The following is a 16,233-nucleotide window of genomic DNA, read 5'->3' as shown; positions in this document are numbered from 1 at the left end:
AACTCCTCAGAACGTCCCTGATGTTTCCTGAGCCCCATGAGCTCACTGTCTGGTGCTGACGAGCACCTTCTCTGAGTTCAAACGTGGGGAATCCTCCTTCTGGCCAGAACTTGGCAGGGACAGCCAGCTCCTGTGCTCCAGGGAAAGGCCTGATAAGAGATCGAGAAGAGGCCCCAGCCCTGGAGCTCCTAAACCTGCTGCTGTACATCAGCTTGTGAATTCCACAGGCATTCACAGAATCAGAGTCATTTAACAGTTTGTGTCGGAAGGGACATTAAAGGTCATTTTGTCCAACTTCCCTGCAATAATGTTTTGGTTTAGATCTTCTCGCTGAATTTTTCCATGCCACCATGAGGGTTTTGGTGGGAGGGGGAGGTGGTGTGCGGAGACGATGGTGCATGGAGCCTGGCAGCAGCACCACTGCCACTGCCCCAGGCCCGAGCAGCAGCCCCGGAGCAGGGAGGCTCTGCCGCACCCCGCGCTCCAGCGGCGCGCCGCGTCCGCCGCTGCTTGAGGGCTGGCCCGGAGCGGGGTCGGGGCAGGCGCCAGGGGAGACAGGATCCCTGAAGCGAAAACACCCTGGGAAACGAGATGAGATCCCCTGAAGTGAAGGTCCTGCGAGAACTGAGGCGAAATAAAAGAATCCGACAGTTCCACTTTCGCTCTCTTTGCCCTGAGACCGCAGCCACCGCCGCTCTCGCTCCTGGATGGAACCCAGGAAGTTCCCGCAGCCACCTCCGCCTCTCTTTGTCCTGAGACGGGACCTGGGAAGTCTCCACAGCTGCTGCAGCCACTCTTGCCCCTGCCGTGGAACCCAGGAAGTCCACGACCGTCGCCGCCGCCTTTCAGCCGCCGCTGCCTCACTGCTGCGCGGTGCCGGCTGAAGCCACGCCGTCTGTCCCCGGAGCCCCTGCGCTTGCCGGGCTCGTCCCCAAACGCTGCCCACTGCTCCAACCTACCGTCTCCCTGCGCCTTCCCCCCCGATCCCACCACCCACTGGGGCAACGACACACCGCAGGCAGAACCAGAGCTGCCCGCCCATCCCTGCCCGCCACCGCCCACATGCCACTTCTGCAGCCGCCGCAGCCGCACAGATCCCGTGCGCCACAAGCTGCCGGCGCCTGGAGGGCTACCCTGCGCCGGACACAGCTCACCATCGCAGCCAAATGCATGCGACCAGCAGGAATGAATTAACTACCCAGGTTTTGTTTTATTTTAGGAAGGTCAAATCAGTGGGAAAAAAGCTCTCCACCACCTTCCCTATATTCCCTTTGTTTGTCGAGGGCAGGGGAGAGCCATGCAGCTGACTGGTCTCCAGTCTCTTCATGGGAGCAGGTGCAGAGGCAGACCGTTTTCTCTCTATATTCCTGTTGTTACTGTGTTTTGCTGCTTTTGTTTGTTTTGTTCTGTTTTGTTCTTCGTTTTCAGTAAAAACTATTATTCGTTTCTATACTTTTCTCAGAAGTCTCATAATTTCAAATTTACAGTAATTTGGAGGGAGGGGTTTCTATTCCATCTGAGGTCCCACCTTCTGGCATACACTGTCTTTAAACCAAGACAAATGAGCATCTCATCTCCCACATGTATGTAAGCTGCATCCTGATGTAGGATAGACAACCTTTCATATGTGGTTTTATGAACATGGTGGCACATATCACAAAATAAAGCAGTTGCAGATGTCCCCGCTTACTGCATGGGGGTTGGACTAGATGGCCTTTAAAGGTCCCTTCCAGCCCTAATACTTCTGTGATTCTATGAATACTGCCTGGCATCAGCAGTGTGACATGGAAATTGTCTCCTGTAGGATATCTTGATTTGCTTTACAGAGTTTCTTATGACTCATAGTTCCTCCTTGGGATTGTGATGTCTTGTGAAGGTTCATCTTCATCTTGCTGTTGCAGCAAACAGTCTGTCTGAGACAGTAATTTCTCCTTTTGGCAGCAGATAAAAGGGAGAATTTTTCCCTAGAAGGGATGGTCCTTAACTCGCTTTGTTTATATTGTCTTCAGGAAAAGTGTCAATCACAGGACTCAAGCTGCCAGGAAGGGGAGCCTGGGAAAACTGAAATCCATGAGAAGCAACCAAGGACCCAGAGGGGTTGTGGGAGGTAATGAGCATCCTCCAGAGGGAGGCTTTGAGTGGGAGGCAAAGGAGCTGAAAGCTGCCACAAACTGAGAAGGTACAAGTTTTCTGGAAGAAAGGGAGAAGGAGGAGGAGGAAGGTGATACGGGTAAGAAGGCTCTAAAGGGTGTGGGACATGTATGTGGAAGGAAGACTTGCTACAGGTGAAAACATAATGCTGAGGATGGAGAAAGCCTATAGTCTGCTCTCGAGGTCTGTGACCACTGAAGCTAACTCACACCCCACGAGCTGCTGGTGAGCACAGAGCTTTGCAGGTGTATCTGGCTCAGATGGACTTCGGAAACCCTGTGTGAAGCAGGGCCAAACAGCTTCCCATGGGAGTCAGGGTTAGGACAAGTGCTGACCCCCAAGAGGCAGGAGCTGCCCCTTGGTCTGACCAGCTCAAACCAAATCAGAATGTGGGTGATGCAAGAGAAAAACTACCTGATTTCTTTTTGGGGAGTTGTTGGGTAAAGGGTGGTTTTAATGTCACGATGACTGGAGGCAGTAGGAAGGGCTAAAGAAATGGTTATTGCTCCTTTGCTACAGACACACAATGAAATCTGCCCATTACTCCCAGTAGGATATTTTTCCCCTTCTCTTTCCTTCCTCAAAGAGAAGGTCCTTAAATTAATGTCATCTCAAGATATAAACACACTTTATTTTCCCAACACTTGATTAGGCATATAATTTCCACCACTTATATTTAACATTTAAGTTTAATCATGAAGTTGTTAACCATAAAAAAACTATTAAATGAGTACAGTACATTCAAAAAAATTAGTTAAGTATTTCAGAATGAGCATTTAAAAAGAAAATTTATGCACAGAAACAATGGAGAATTACAATTAAGAGCTCTAGGGATCTGAGAGTGATCTGTCCAGCCATTACACAGTCATTTCAATTTAAATTAAAATTGCAACTATTTTCTAATCTACTAAAAATATGTAGTGTCACATTAAGAGTTTTAATGGAGCTTTCTCTAGGGAATGTAGCAAAGCTAGTTAGTAGCACATAAATAACTAAATACTGGAAACTGAACAAATTGTCTGCCAAAACCCTAATATGATAAAAACAAAAATGATAGTGGATTATTTCATTTTCTCTAACTCTAAAGTGCAGCCCTTATATTAAACAAAAGGAACAGTTCACAGGGTGTCCAAATCTACATCATTTAACCAGAGCTGACTGACAAAAATAAGTAAATCTGCCATACATATTTTTCTAACCTGTCAAGTATCCATGTGAATGATGCTGCATACATTGTTCACAAGATACAACAGTGTTATTTACCAATGTGCAATTGTCCCTCCTACTTCTAGGACATGCAGAAGAAGTCGCTATGGTTTATTCAATATCTCTGATGTTGGGAAAATTAGCTTAGTCTCTAAGTTTTAAGATTTTAGCTTAGTGTTTTCACTAAGCAAAACAGGTTTTAAGAAACTGAGTTGCTTTGTTCAAGTTTTGCTTAAACACTAAGATCTGACCAAACAAAATACACCAATGTGCCTTCAGGTGAACCTGGATGGCTTTTGCAATTCAGAAGGTACTTGGAATCTGGGAGTGGCAACTGGGTCATTTGGGGTCGGCTATCCCAGCTGTGCTCACTTCCAACTCCTTGTGCCCCCAGGACTGCTTAGAGCATGAGAAGTTGAAAGTCCTTGACTTAGGTTAAGCACTGCCTAGTGACAGGTAAAACATCTGTGTGTTCTCAACGTTATCCTCATCCTAAACCCAAAATATGGCACTGTAGCAGCTCCTGGGAACAAATTAAATCAATCTCAGCCCAAACCAGCATAATAACGAACATAAACTGAGTTTAGACTCTCAAAGAGGTTGCTAGCCAAGGGAGAGAGGTTAGTACATACCAGGCATGCTTTCAAGACTGATACACATGATGTACAACCTGGCTGCCTGAAAATAAATCTTCAGGCCCTCTGTTCCTTTGTGCAGACTTCCACAAGCTTGGCACGCAACTGGTGCTTCTCCTTATCCATATATCTCCTCCATCTATTCATCTTTGTTTTTTTCTCCGAGTTCCACCTGAAGTCAGCTGAAATAGATTTCCAGCAATCTCAGTAAAAACAATTACTGACCAAGTAGCAGCAGTTTAGTTTAAAAAAAAAAAAAAGCACAAATGATTCTTGTTCTTGCACATTCACTGATTCCTATCACCAGATGGCATGCATTCACAGCAAGGAATATTAGCAAAAAAAGTCGACGTGGTAGCCTATGAAGAGGCACCTTATTTCGCACATCAGCTTGTAAGACAATGTGAATTAAATCAGTGATTTTTACCTTAAAAGGAACGAAGAAGACATCTTAATTACTATTTGTGCATTCATAACATCAGTTTTGTCACCACAGGGAGGAGATAGTTACACAGAATGTGCTTCTGAGCAGTGGCAGTTAGGGTGTTCCAGGATACTTCTGTAGTCTTTCCTGAATTTAAAACTCAAGGAGTGCAAAGGCAATTGAATGTTTCAGTTCTTCAGCCCTTGGGCTTCACGGTTGTGATTGGTGATTTAAAACATATAGCATGCTATTCATTAGTGAGACTGTTATCAATATGCCTCCTTCAATCAGCCCTTCTACCCTTACTTCAGTTCTAATCAAGTTCCAGACAGAAGCCAAATTCTTGAGAAGTTTGTATTGAAAAAAAAAGAAAGCAAGGAAAACCAGAGCTCACACAACACTGCAGCACTTGAGACGCATCAGCTACAACCTTTGGCTGCTCCACCACTTGCACCTGATTTACAACTGATATTTAGCAAACTCAAATTTCAGCATGCAGAAACCAAACAGGAGTGTCATGTTGCAGCTGGGAATACCAAAAGTATTTAAATGCTGATATGAAGCTTTAAGCACTAATTTAGTAGAACAATAGGTTAGCTGTGCTTTTGGCAACACAAACCTTTAATTCATGTGCCAGTCACACTCCACTTAGGAGATTTCCTATATGCGTGGGCATCACCATTTACACTTCAGTACTAGCAGTTAAGGAATGTCAAGAGTATAATTGTCTCCTCTAGCATAAGCACAGCCAAGAGTACTGCGGAACACTGCCTGTACCTTGACTGTATGTGTGTCCCCTCCTTGCTGTCTGGTCTAGCCCAGTGCTCACTGAAAGCATGCAGCAGTCACACATGGGCCCCTCGGTACACCCCAGGCTTGTGTGTCCCCCTCAAAACCAGCAAGCAGTCTTTGCCCACCTGATACCCCTGCCCAGACCTAGGGCGTCCTGCTTACCTGTTGGTCCAGCTTCACATTTGCTGGGGAATACCCACATTCAACATGGCTTGGGGGGGTGCAGACGCTCTGCCCCACAGCCAGCACTGGGCTGAGACCCCTGAGCATCACCCCATCAGCTAGCACCTTCCCATTGACTCCCCCCAACATCCCACACCCTCGGGATTCCAGTCTCACTAGCTGCAAAGTCCCAATTTGCTGCAGTTTTCCCAAAGCCCTTCCACTCGCTGTGACTGACAGCATTTATTGTCTTTCTGTCACTGAACGGAATCACAGAATACATCAAGCTGAAGGAACTCACTAGGATCATCAAGTCTGACTCCCTTTTCCTTGCAGGACTGCCTGTCAGGTTTGCATCCCTATATTTTTTATTTCTGACTTTCCCCCTTTTCCTTTCTATGCCATTTGACAAGGTCCTCAGTTAGATAACCTTTCCAAAGTGAACACGACCACGTTCCACACCCCTTATCAATTAACATGACCAACCAACCCTGACTCTCATTACAACCTCTCTTACCCTCTGTCAGGTGGACTTGCATCATTGTTCATGTTGTCCCTCTTTTCCTTATAGTCCCTTCTCCATCTAAAAGGTTCTTGACCAGAAATGTTTCAAAGAGCAACAGTTTTCTCTTTGCTCTCCCTGCTTGCAAGTATTCCTACTTTTTCTTCAAAACTGCTGAAAATGTCCCTGTCCCTTTACCTGTCTAAAAAGCAGTAAACTGACAACGTGGCATTAGAAAAAAGCATTGAGGGACACTTCTACCTTGGTAGACACAAAACACCTCCTCCAGTTTCTGTAGTAATGGTCACAGAAAACAAGCAGAAAGCTTTCATTACCAGCCGTATCGCATGTCTGTCACTGCAAGTTTTCAGCAATGCTCAGCCCTCCACCCACCTAACCCTCGTGTGGATGTGCCTCAGGCTCTAGTTAAGGGGAGATAACGTGGGCTGTGCATGCAGCATGTTGCCTCCAGGTAGTTTAAGAAAAAGCTGCAGCACACTGTCAACTTGTCTAGGTATTACTGGATGTCTTTGCATACAGAAAGGCTTTAACATGTGTCTTCCCACTGCTGTTGCTTGGGTTTAGCCGGATGTGGTTGCTGCTGAAGCATAGCTAAAGGCAAAAATAAACAATCCACACAACAGACAGCACAAGCACATGCACCATTTTCTAAAGGTATTACCCCAACCCCCCCCAGCCACCTCTTAGGTGTCCTTTCTGGTTCTGCATATTTCAAGTTTTATTTCCGGTGCTTAAATTCTGTTAAATTCTGTTAAAGGTGTCACTGGATTCCTTGTAGACAGTCAGGGTGACAAATGCCTTCTCCATTCCCAACAGTTCAAAGGTGCTGTTGTTCTTCAATGATCCTTATATCACCACGTTAACATGAGAGCATCAGAAAGTGCACAGGCTTATTAAGTGTCATTGAGGCTTTGTAATGAGATACGGCAACACTTTATATGAGATCACAGTTTAAATCCAAGCACTCTTGACTTCACATTTATTGAAGCCAGTCCTATTTTGTACAACACTGAGCATATAGTGTAACTCTGGGAACCACAGCTGTGACTTAGTTAATGATCTCAATAAATCCTACTTAAGCAGAGACAAGAGAATTATGCAAATTACAATTTCTGTGCCACATGCACTTGATAACTGAAGACATAGCACAAAAAGCTTCAGCACATAAACACCACTACTTTTTTAACCTAGATATGTGAAAAATATATGAGAGAGCGAACAGCTTACAGAATTTTGCTTCAGAAAAGTTGCAGTTGCAGAACATTTATTATCAACCTAATAAAGGAAACGTACAGAAGGCATATGTACAAAAAGGGATGGTTAAAACCGAAGAAATATGACAGATTTTTCAAATATAGCTGTGACTGTGACAAAGAATTACTTCTCTGAACAGACCTTTCCAAAACATCATGATAAAAGCCTCTGCCACTCACACTTGGCAGCTAGATAAGATGTCTTCCATCAGCCTCTTGTAGACCCAGGCGTCACCTTTAAGCCGTTGTCGCCAAATACCCACTGCTTCAGTTTTATCGAGTTGACACACTTCTAACTCAAACTCCATAGTTACTCTACCAAAATCTGACCGTGTTCGACATTTCAGGGTATAACTGTAGAAAACAAAAAGGAAAACAGAATAATCATTGAACCATTTAATGTTTGTTTTGCAATGCAATTTTAAATTAATAAAACCACTTTACAAAAAATATCCCATTGCTACTGAGAATATTGGGAAACAACCCACAATTTAGTCAACTGAGAGCTTCATGAATACTTTATTATCAGAGTACTATTGTTATCATTATGACCAAGGACCAGGCGTTCAGCACCAAAGTTCCACCCAGCCACAGGAACCCCTGCTAGCCACAGACACTCATCCTCAGAGCTGGAATGATGGAAAGTTCCCATGTTTTTCCTAAACAAGACCACTCTTATCTCTGGTTGTTACAGCTTAGCTGGTGTGAAAACAGGAAAATCTGAATGCACAGTTTGAAACATTACAATGGGAGAAGGTGCTGCTGTACAATCCAACATCCTTCCAGATTCGGAGCTTGGGAATGCATCAGAGGCTGATGTATACTCTGATGTTTTACAATGCCCATCATTGAAATACTCAAGAACTTGAGAAAATTCATATTGAAAAGTGCCCACAGTGTTTATTTCATGTGTTGGGTACTCAGGAAACAGACACTGAGTTTGATCAGAAGTAAGAACCAATCTAACCAATCAGTACCTTAGTCTAGCTAGTAAACCCTACAAGTTAATCCACCAATGGTGTAGATTCTGCACAGCTTTTAAACTATATCGATCTCCTGGCTAAAGGCTAATGTCTTTTAACTGCCAAGAATGAGGGTTAAAAAATTAGTAAGTTACTTCCCAAATTGTCCCATTTGGTCATGTGACTGTACCCAAGCACACTTTTTGTATTTAAAATTTCACATGAGACACAAGATGATGTGAATTTTTATCTCACTATTATTGGTTGATAACTGTTGGTCAAAGAGATCTGCTAGAGCTCACTTAGCATAGTTTTGCATTGTGTCAACAAGTATTATCACACACATTAATGTAGTGCTTTGTACATTTTCTATAAGATTATTTTAAGTGGTGTCAAGAAAGTAAGTTTAAATACTCTCTTTATCAAAGACTGGAGTAACATCTATTTAGACAAATGTAAGTTGGAGCCATCATATTTTACACTTACCCCTTCTGAACATATTCCACATGCTTCTTCGAAAGAACGGTGATTATTTCATTCAACAGTTGGTCTGCATTCAGTAGGTGAGTGATGGTAACATTGCAGTGTGCCTAAAATAGTCAGCTTGTTAAAACAATTAGAGGAATAAAAAAATAAAAATATCTCTCCTAAAACCGAAGACATTGCAAAATGTTTTCACAAAGAAAGTTTCAGAACAGCTAATCTTCGTGACAAATGCTTCAGCTTCCCCAAACCATCACCCTGCTGCGTGCCCTACAGTTGGGAGATGGCCTAGAGCTGAGACTGAGTGCTTCCGATATCAAGGAACAGGCACAGCACCATGCCGCTTTTCATGTAGAAAGAAAAAAGGTAACTTACTACTAAAAAATTTACTGTTATAAGTAAAGTATACTTTATATACATCACATCTAGTACTTCATATAAGAGCTTATGCACTAAGTGAACTCTTGAACAACTTGCGGACATCCGCAATAGATGTCCCAGCAGCCAGTCAACTGCAGAACTGCTTATGCCTTGGTACACAACCTGTGTTCTTTCATGGTGATCACATTTTTCAAACATGTTGCCTACAGATTCAAGTACAAATTCCTCCTTGTATAGCTTCTGAAGTATATATGTTGCATTTGAGTGATGTATAACAGAATAGCTAGGTTTGGAAGGGACCTCTGTAAATCATTTAGTCCAACACCCCTGCCAAGGCAGGGTCACCCAGAGCAGGTGACAAAGGAATGCGTTCAGGTGAGTTTGGAATGTCTTCAGAAAGGGATACTCCACAACCTCCCAGGGCAGCCTGTTCACCTTCACCTACTTGCAGAGTACAGCATCCTCCCCACACACCCTGCCCATGCAAACTGCCACGCAAACTGCTGCACCACATCCCTTTGCTGCACCACGTCCTGTTTGTCCACCTGTTCACTTGTGCTCCCTGGAGCTTTTAAATCTCCCTCGCTGCTTCTGGAAATGCCCCTCAACACCTGGTTGCCTGCTAAGGGCTTCTGGGTCCTGCCAGGGCTTGGAGCTGCTGCTTGGGTGTCCCTGAGCTCCGAACCCCTCCTGTACAGCTCGATCTGATGCTCACACCTGGACTTACCTCATTTGCCACTGCTGCTGCTTCACCAAATGATTGTCCTGTTCACTACAATAGTATCATGCCAATGCCATGTGATGTGTATTCTACACAGCTAATATTAATCTCATAAGTAATTTCAGTAAGAACAAATTAATAATGAAATATTAAAGTGTTCTGTGCAACACACTGCCTGAGGAACTGCTTTTTCTATGGCTACCTAAAGGATAAATAGCCAACCAGCTTGAATGCAGTGACACTGAAACCTAAACAATCTAAATTACAGGGACACTGTCAGAAACTCTCTCACAAGGTGTAGTTATTTAGGCTCTAAGTGTAATTTCAGATTCCCTAGACATCTAAGGATGACCCTAGAATGGACATATTGCTTCTGGGCTACAGAAACCTAAGCCAGGAAGGTTAGCATTTTTCAGTGGGACAGCTAGCAGTATTTCTTTACAAATAACATGAAAAACTGTCAGCTAGGGCTCTTTTAAAACCATTCTGCTTCCTTCACATTTGGTTTAGATGGGCTATAAGCAGCAATGATGAAACTCCTACCTGGATCTGATGACTTGCCTGAGTCCAGACTAAAAGATGCCTCACTGTGAAAACTGGGGCATTGTCTTGTTAACAACAATGCAGTAAGAGCACCCTACTGTAGAAAGCAGGCAAGACAGGTCACAGAAGCTTTCACAAGACCATTTCTGAAGCTATTGGATGTTTTCAATAATAATAATAATTGTAATATAATAATTAATATATAATTAATTTAGTCCTAATACTTGTTCTCCTGTAAGACTTTCGCAGCAACCATACCTTACGTTTCCTTGGACAACTTCTAGTGCATCGTTTCTTCTTGCTTGGCGTAAGCATTGTGATCACTTTATCTAAGCCTCTTTCAAGACTTCCAAATATTTTGGCTTTTCTCTTCTTTTGGTTGCTATCCATGTGACCTAGGTTGAGATCTAATTCCACTGAGTGACATCTGTTACATGAACAAATCAAGCAGTTATTTTTCTCTCAGTGTTAAAAAATTAAGTCTTTTGGACATGTCACTAAAATACTACCACACATGCCATAACAAAAAATATCAAATCCACTGCAGTATATTATAGGAGTTTCTGTTCAAAAGTTTGAAAGGTTTAAATCCAGAGATGTATCTAGAAACTGCAGTCCTCTGGAGAACTGGGATAGGAACTCACATTATGGAAAATAGGAATATATCCTAAAGATAATTGAATTACATAGTTTTAAAACTTTTCTGTACCATCAGTGTTGTAGAAAGAGGTTTAAGGGAGGTTTTTACCAAGAGAATAGAAATTACTGCTTGCTGCTGTAACAAGACTTCCTAGGCAGCACATGGATTAAGGCAGTCCTGCTCTAAATCAGGAGTGTACACAAATAACTGGACACTTACCTTCTTTCAGGAAGAACCTCAGCTGCTGTGAATTCATCTGTGTTTGTCAGGTTTGTGGGTTTAATTGGGGTGACTGCAGTGAACTGGCTCTCTGAAAGAAAGCATCCAAGCCAAACAGGTATGTCTTTGCATAAAGGATTTTCTTTTCTTCAGCAACAATTTCTCATTATTAATAATTTATTTCAAAAATCAGATCCCTTTTCTGTCTCAGGTCTGTATTTTCAAAATGATAAAATATGTTTTTCATACAACAACAGTACTACCTCTACTCTACAAATTAAAACTGCAACTGATTTCCCCAGGGCTCTACAAGTCAAACCTTAAGAGTCAGCAATGCAGTTCAATATAAGGAATTTCAGGATCCGAATTGCTTTCTTGCTCTGCCACTGCTCCCACAATAAATACTGAGCAATCCACTGCATCAAATAGTTGTGTTCTTCACTGATCCATTTCCCTTATACAAAGGGTGTAAGTTTATATAGCCATGTTTAATACATGGTTACATAGCAGCCTAAAAAGTCAGTGTCTGCAGAGCGTGGTTTTGAATGTGCAGGAGAAAACACTAAGTGAAATAGTCATCAAATGAGTTGGTGCAATTAAACCCAACTTCAATGTTCAAAGTTTCAGCTTTCTACAGAGTTGCACCCGATCCCAGACAAACAATCTCAAAATTTCCAATGAATACTTCCATTTTTCTACTTCTAGGGAAGTATTAATACTTTCCTGAATCAAAGATTTTTCAGTGCATCAAATAATTAGCTTTCATTGTTTAATAATCAAAAATCTAAATAAGTGAGCTAAAACAGTGTTTCTGCCTTTCCCATTTCAGAGAGTACCTATTTTGCTTTTTAAACTTACTGTGATGTCAGACTTCACATTATCGCACACAATCTTAAGATAAACTCATGAAAGACTAGTCTTTTTATTGCAATTGTTTAAACCCTTTACGAAGGATGACATTAAACAGCAATAGGTCCAAGAACCCTTATTCCTTGAATCAGTCTGCAAGGACTTACTGTTCCTGAACAATATTCCTTAGCATATGGAACAGACGACTCTCCTATTGCAAGGAGCACTTGGCATTTGAAGGACAGAGACAGCATTTACAGTATCAACACCAAAACTTCTATGGTAGTCATTGAAGGAAACAGTAATGTACATACAGGACTAGATAGGCTGAGGATTGAAATACCTGATAACTCAGAAAAGCTGACATAATGTAGACAGATTTCTGAGGTTTCTTGCATAGCTGCAAGACCTATATGTTGTTAACAGAAGTATTTTCACTGCTACAATGGACTGTTCCTGTGAAAATGCTGATATGCAACTATGAGAAATCCAAAAGTTAGGTTTCTCTTAGAAGCAGCAATAAAAGTAGATGACTAAAAGTGTACCTTTATTTTCACTTAAGGTAATCACAAAGGAAAACTGGAGTGTTGAGGAAATCGTGTTCTCAACCTTCACGGAAAAGCAGAACCAGGTGCAAGTTTTAGGAACACAGCACTTAGCTCCATGTTAGAATGTGTCAAAAGGCAATCATATGCGATACTGTGAGCAGTAATAACTCCTGTTATTAGCACACAAGTAACATGCCCTGATGCACGGTTAAAACTCTTGCAGCACCCTACCAGATGTACTAGAAAAATCAAGATGGTGACTAGGACAAAAGAAGTCTTCCAGAAACAGATGTGTTGGATGCACAAGTATTGTGCTCATATATGAATTCCAGTAATTCCCAAGCCACATATATGTTCTAAGGTGTCATTAGTTACATTCCATGTACCTTTGAAGGCAGGTGTGTGAGGGGGTACGGCTTGTTCCTGTGTCTCAATCTGACTCTTCGCAAAAGGAATCTTTGGAGTAGGAAGTGCAAAGGGCATTTCATTTCTTAAAGCTGACTCTGTCTCTACATTCTCTTTGTTTTTATGCTTCTTTGATGCCACTTTTTTTGTCACTGGAGTTGACAGTGTGAATTCCGTATCATCCAATTGAGCATCAGGCTTTGAATGCTACAAAAGATGTAACAGAAAGAAAAGAGGCATCCTTTGCGGTATTCTGATCATATTCAGGAATGTTACAGAAAAGGAAATTCTGAAGCAGGTTAAAAATACCGTACAATGCTTGCCAATAGAGCAAAATAGTTAGAAACTCTTCAATACTTCTGATTCCTTCTATAACTTGCTAATAAAGTTCTTGAGTAATTTGCCACTACTATATCTGCTCTTCTAAACTCTTTTGTTTGCCCATTTAAAACCGTGAGTGACTAATTCATTGAAACACAGCTAAGAATTTTCATTTGGCTTAATTGTAAAATTTTAATTGCTTCACTGGATTTTGTTGTTCAATACAGACGGGTTGCACTTCTTCGGAGACTTGTGCAGCTCTAGCCTAGCTCCAAGACCTTGTTCGCTCCACTTTATTTTTTCTAGGCAGTTTTAAAATCTTCATTTACTCATTTTCTAGATGCTAATTTTATGCAAATTGGATGTCAAGTTATAAAAAAATCAATCATGACCTACAGCTAGAGGAAGTCACAACATATGTGCAGCCTATATATTTAAAACACCTCATTACTTAGTTTGTACTTTGTCTTGGCTAGGGTCCACTAAACATTTAAATACACAATAATTTTTATGTTCAATGAGATCGTTTTTGGATTAAGAATAGTTTATCAAACACCTGTTTTGTTCCATGAGTATTTAGAATAAATTCTTCTAAAGGAGATTCTTTAAGCAGTGAAGCTGTATCTGAAAATTCCATGGATCCAAACGTGCATGGCATTTCACTGCAGTCTGGCATGTCTTCACACATCACAATGTTTTCAGACTGAAAAGAAAGATTCAGTTGAGGTTCCACTGCATGCTTAGAAGTAGAATTTCATCAGAAAAGCACCATTAAAATCTAAATCTAATATCTTTTTAAGTTCCTAATAATGGAAGTTCCCATGATGGTGACCTAAGTTTTAATATCATCATTGTGGATTTGTCATTTGTATCAAAAGCAGATGTGAAACTGTTCTCAAAGCATCATTGCCAAGTCATCTTTCATTACCTGTGTCAAGAAAAGAAGCAACTCATAGAAATACCCACCTTTGAATTCAAGGCTTGGACTACAACCTCTTTTTACCAAAAATCCTAATAGTAAAAGAATAGAGCAAAATTTGAAAGGGGGTTGGATAAAGGTAAACACATACTTGGAACTAGCATTTGGAACCTTTCATCTGATGGGTAGCTCCCAAAAAAAGTTGTCATTTGTTAAATCAAGGAACTGATAACTTCAGCCAAGATTGCTAACTGTCATGGCTCACACCACATACAATCAGATGCATATCAAGGTATCCTTAGTTTCCAACACCTTTTGTTATTTTCGGGAAACTCTTCCCAATGCCTTGTTCCATAGTATTTCAGTGAAACTGCACACGGTCATTTGATAGTCCTTGGCTGGAATGGACACCATTTTAGGAAGTTATGTCTGCTGGCAGGTAAGTTTCTGTTGGCCTATGATCAAGGATATCACAGTGAACTGATCTCTCATTGCTACTGGAATAGAGACAGAGCTCCCTGGTATGCTGCCAGACCTACCATGATGATTTACTCAAAAGCCCTTACCAGAGGGCTGCTAACTACAGCCAAGAATCTAGGAGCCTGATATTGCAGTTGAAATCACATTCCATTACAACATGAATGCCTGATTAAGATACCTGGGCTACTGTGTTCCAGATAAAATTCATGGCATGGTGAATTTTTTGCAATATCCTTCAACATTAAACTGCTTGAAATAAAGAAGTATTCCGTACAAGCTTGTGCCACCAAATTCAGAAATGGCTAAATTAAAGGTTCTGTTTGCTTGGTTGTTTTCACATTAGACCAGGTTCAGCTCTTCTAGGTAGGTGTTTCAGCAAATTCAGTTGATATTCACCCACAGCATCTACACACAAGCAAGTTAAATGTGTCCTGAGTGCTGCTGGAGGATTAATGGATTGCTGTATTGTGCAGCAATTCCCCACCGTCACCTGGGAAGGCGTAATGCATATGTTAGTTAGTAGCATTTGCCAGACCAATTTACCTAGGACATCACTAGCGATACAGTAACTTCACAGTATCAGCGCAACTGAACCTAGAGAACCTCCATTTAATCATTGGAGTGTAGAAGGCTAACCTACATGATCATGAAGTCACATTATGCATCCTGAGAAACACTTATGGTTCACGATCTGTTACGCAGCTCTAGTAAGCCTACAATTCTCATCTCAAAGAAGCTGTATGGGTTAACTGAAAGGATTTAAACACAACTGAATCAGATGAATAAGAAAGTATTTCTCCTGAGTGCTTGCCTCTACACAGAAAACAGCACATTCAAGCAGTTTCACACAGATGCCTCAGCTCAAGGGGGAATGGCTAATGGTAAGTCTGAGATTCCACTGAATGCTTCTCAGTTTGTCTAACAGACAAATATCACCAACAGCTCATATAGCTGCATATTATATACGACACCGCAAGCGATTTAGCAACTTTGGCCAATTTCTGAAGTGCCCTATGTGCACTTTGCTATCAAACTACAGGAATGGAAACTCCCTTAAGATATACAAACTGCTTGAAAATCCCAATCATCAAAAAAAAACCAGCAACATGTTTCCTTTACTCAAAATAAACCGGGTCCTCTCTAGGATTATGTTCCCAAAGGAAACAGATGAGGAAGGAGTGGCTCTCTGACCAACAGCTCACACAGTGCCCATGTCATCTCAAAGCAGGCTGCCCAGGTGACATGCCATGATATTTCAGATTTTCCTTACTAAGCCATGTGAAATGCAACCTGAGGTACAAAAATATATATAGAGAAACATGGAGTGCAGTAAGAAGTTAGTCATCACAGAACAAGATCTGGAATGATTACACAGGCCAGACAACAGAGGATTAGGCCCATTAAAATGAGCCAAGGAGGGATTCTGTGCAGCACTTGATACATTGTGTCCTGCCAGAGCTATTCCAATAAAGCCAATCCATAGAAGCATCCCAGCTGCTAAGTCATGTTAATAAGACTCAACTGTTTAATGACCAAGACTTTGGCTGACTGCATACATGTTCTCTTAATGATATTTAGAGCAACAGCATGTTTCCTCAGGCAGAGCTTTGTCAATG

General features: G+C 41.7%; 1 protein-coding gene across 8 annotated transcripts in view; it reads right to left on the bottom strand.

Annotated features, from left to right (window-relative positions):
• Window positions 1-2,808: 2,808 nt before the first annotated feature.
• MELK (maternal embryonic leucine zipper kinase) overlaps window positions 2,809-16,233 on the bottom strand; it is a 29,874-nt gene continuing 16,449 nt past the window's right edge. For 4 of the 8 annotated variants that reach the window (XM_017821170.1, XM_017821168.1, XM_017821169.1 and 1 more), the window contains 6 exons: window positions 13,775-13,921; window positions 12,879-13,104; window positions 11,096-11,186; window positions 10,495-10,666; window positions 8,595-8,698; window positions 2,809-7,500 (listed from right to left, as the gene is read on the bottom strand). In XM_017821170.1, coding sequence (XP_017676659.1) covers window positions 7,323-7,500; window positions 8,595-8,698; window positions 10,495-10,666; window positions 11,096-11,186; window positions 12,879-13,104; window positions 13,775-13,921 — 918 coding nt within the window. In that variant the 3' untranslated portion in view covers window positions 2,809-7,322. The remainder of the gene's footprint in view (window positions 7,501-8,594; window positions 8,699-10,494; window positions 10,667-11,095; window positions 11,187-12,878; window positions 13,105-13,774; window positions 13,922-16,233) is intronic. The other 4 variants (XM_017821165.1, XM_017821166.1, XM_017821172.1 and 1 more) reach the window with 4 other exon arrangements.

This window comes from Lepidothrix coronata, unplaced genomic scaffold (genome assembly GCF_001604755.1).
Source record: "Lepidothrix coronata isolate B3197 unplaced genomic scaffold, Lepidothrix_coronata-1.0 Scaffold89, whole genome shotgun sequence".
Lineage (NCBI taxonomy): Eukaryota > Metazoa > Chordata > Aves > Passeriformes > Pipridae > Lepidothrix > Lepidothrix coronata.
This window is presented reverse-complemented; position numbering and strand designations above follow the sequence as displayed.